General features: G+C 55.3%; 1 protein-coding gene across 1 annotated transcript in view; it reads left to right on the top strand.

Annotated features, from left to right (window-relative positions):
- Positions 1–150: 150 nt before the first annotated feature.
- Positions 151–1,323, top strand: part of NID1 (nidogen 1) — a 54,103-nt gene continuing 52,930 nt past the window's right edge. The window contains exon 1 of the mRNA XM_012730851.1: positions 151–207. Within this exon, the coding sequence (XP_012586305.1) occupies positions 151–207 (57 nt within the window). The remainder of the gene's footprint in view (positions 208–1,323) is intronic.

Below are 1,323 nucleotides of genomic sequence, written 5' to 3'. Positions count from 1 at the left end.
ACTCTGTCTCTGGTGAAGCCTCTCGCCGCCCCTGAGCCTCTGGCCTGTACCCCAGTTCTGTATGTACAAATAAATAAATCTTTAAAAGAAAAAAATATTCAGGCTGTGAAAGACGAAGAGTGACAGGGAGCCCCCAGGGAAGAGGCTGAGATGGCGCGACACCTGATGGCACCTTCTAATCCCGCCGTGTTCGGTGTTCAAAGCCTGGTGAGCCCCAGGAAGGACCTGCGCGCTGGCGACAGTGCCGCATCAGCATTGTCTCCTGAGCCGCCATGATTTTGGCCGAGTGTGCAAGGGTGTTTCACTGTTTTAGAAACACAGTGGTGTTTTCAGGGGCAAAGGGTTGGCAGGTTTGTAACTTATCCAGAAAGGGTCCAGATAAAGTATGTGCACGTGTGTGCAAAGAGGAGAAGAGAGAGCGCGTGTGAAGAGCGAGAGAAACGCGACGCGGTGAGGAAAAGGACATACCAGGTAAAACAGGACCAGGGCGCAGCGGGAGGACAGCGGACATGGGCTGCGGCCAGAGGCCTGAAAATCACGAGCCAGCATCTGGCGGAAAAGAGGACTCAGAAATGGGATTAAACTTTATCCTGGACATCCTGGCGCACATCCAAAGCAAACATTAGATTGCTTTAAAAAAAAGAAAAAAGATTTGCTTATTTATGCACACAGGAACTGGGGTATAGGCCAGAGGTGCGGGGGTGAGAGGATCCCCAGAGACAGAGTGGGGAGCGGGACAGGCCGATCCACGGAAACACACTGCCGAGGGGGCGGCGGGGAGACAGCCAGGCCTGCCACACCCTGGGGTCACTTCCTGGCCAGGGTGGACTCACACTGCAGTGGCTGCAGCTGGCGCCACAGGGCTGAGACTTGACCCCTGGCGCCACCAGGGAGCGTCTAACGCTAAATTACTTTCTACTGAAATCTCTTGTAAATGTATGAAAAGGGAGAAGAGCTTCTGTGTGAGCCCCACTCTTTTGGGGGACGGTCATTCAGCCTGTTACTGCTGGAGGAGCTGAGCTTGAGGTATTTACAGGAGCGCTCACTGTCATTCACGGGCCAGCTGACCTCCAGGGGAGCTGCACCGTGAGGGAGCCAGGTGTGGGCCTGCAGAGTCGGGTCGGGGGTGCCCTCAGCACCCGCCCAGGGCCGCCTCCGTACCTGGCTGCCACTGGAGCTGCCGAAGGTGCCTCAGCCAAAAAGACGTCACCTTGCCGTTTCATGGAAACAGCCTGCTCCTAAAGTCGTCTTCCTGCCGCATCTGGGTGACAACAATCAGTGAAAGAGTGAGTGTCCACAGCACAGGGCGCAACTTAAAAAAAT

Source organism: Condylura cristata, unplaced genomic scaffold, assembly GCF_000260355.1.
Source record: "Condylura cristata isolate star-nosed mole 26May11 unplaced genomic scaffold, ConCri1.0 scaffold00029, whole genome shotgun sequence".
NCBI classification, from domain to species: Eukaryota; Metazoa; Chordata; class Mammalia; order Eulipotyphla; family Talpidae; genus Condylura; species Condylura cristata.
This window is presented reverse-complemented; position numbering and strand designations above follow the sequence as displayed.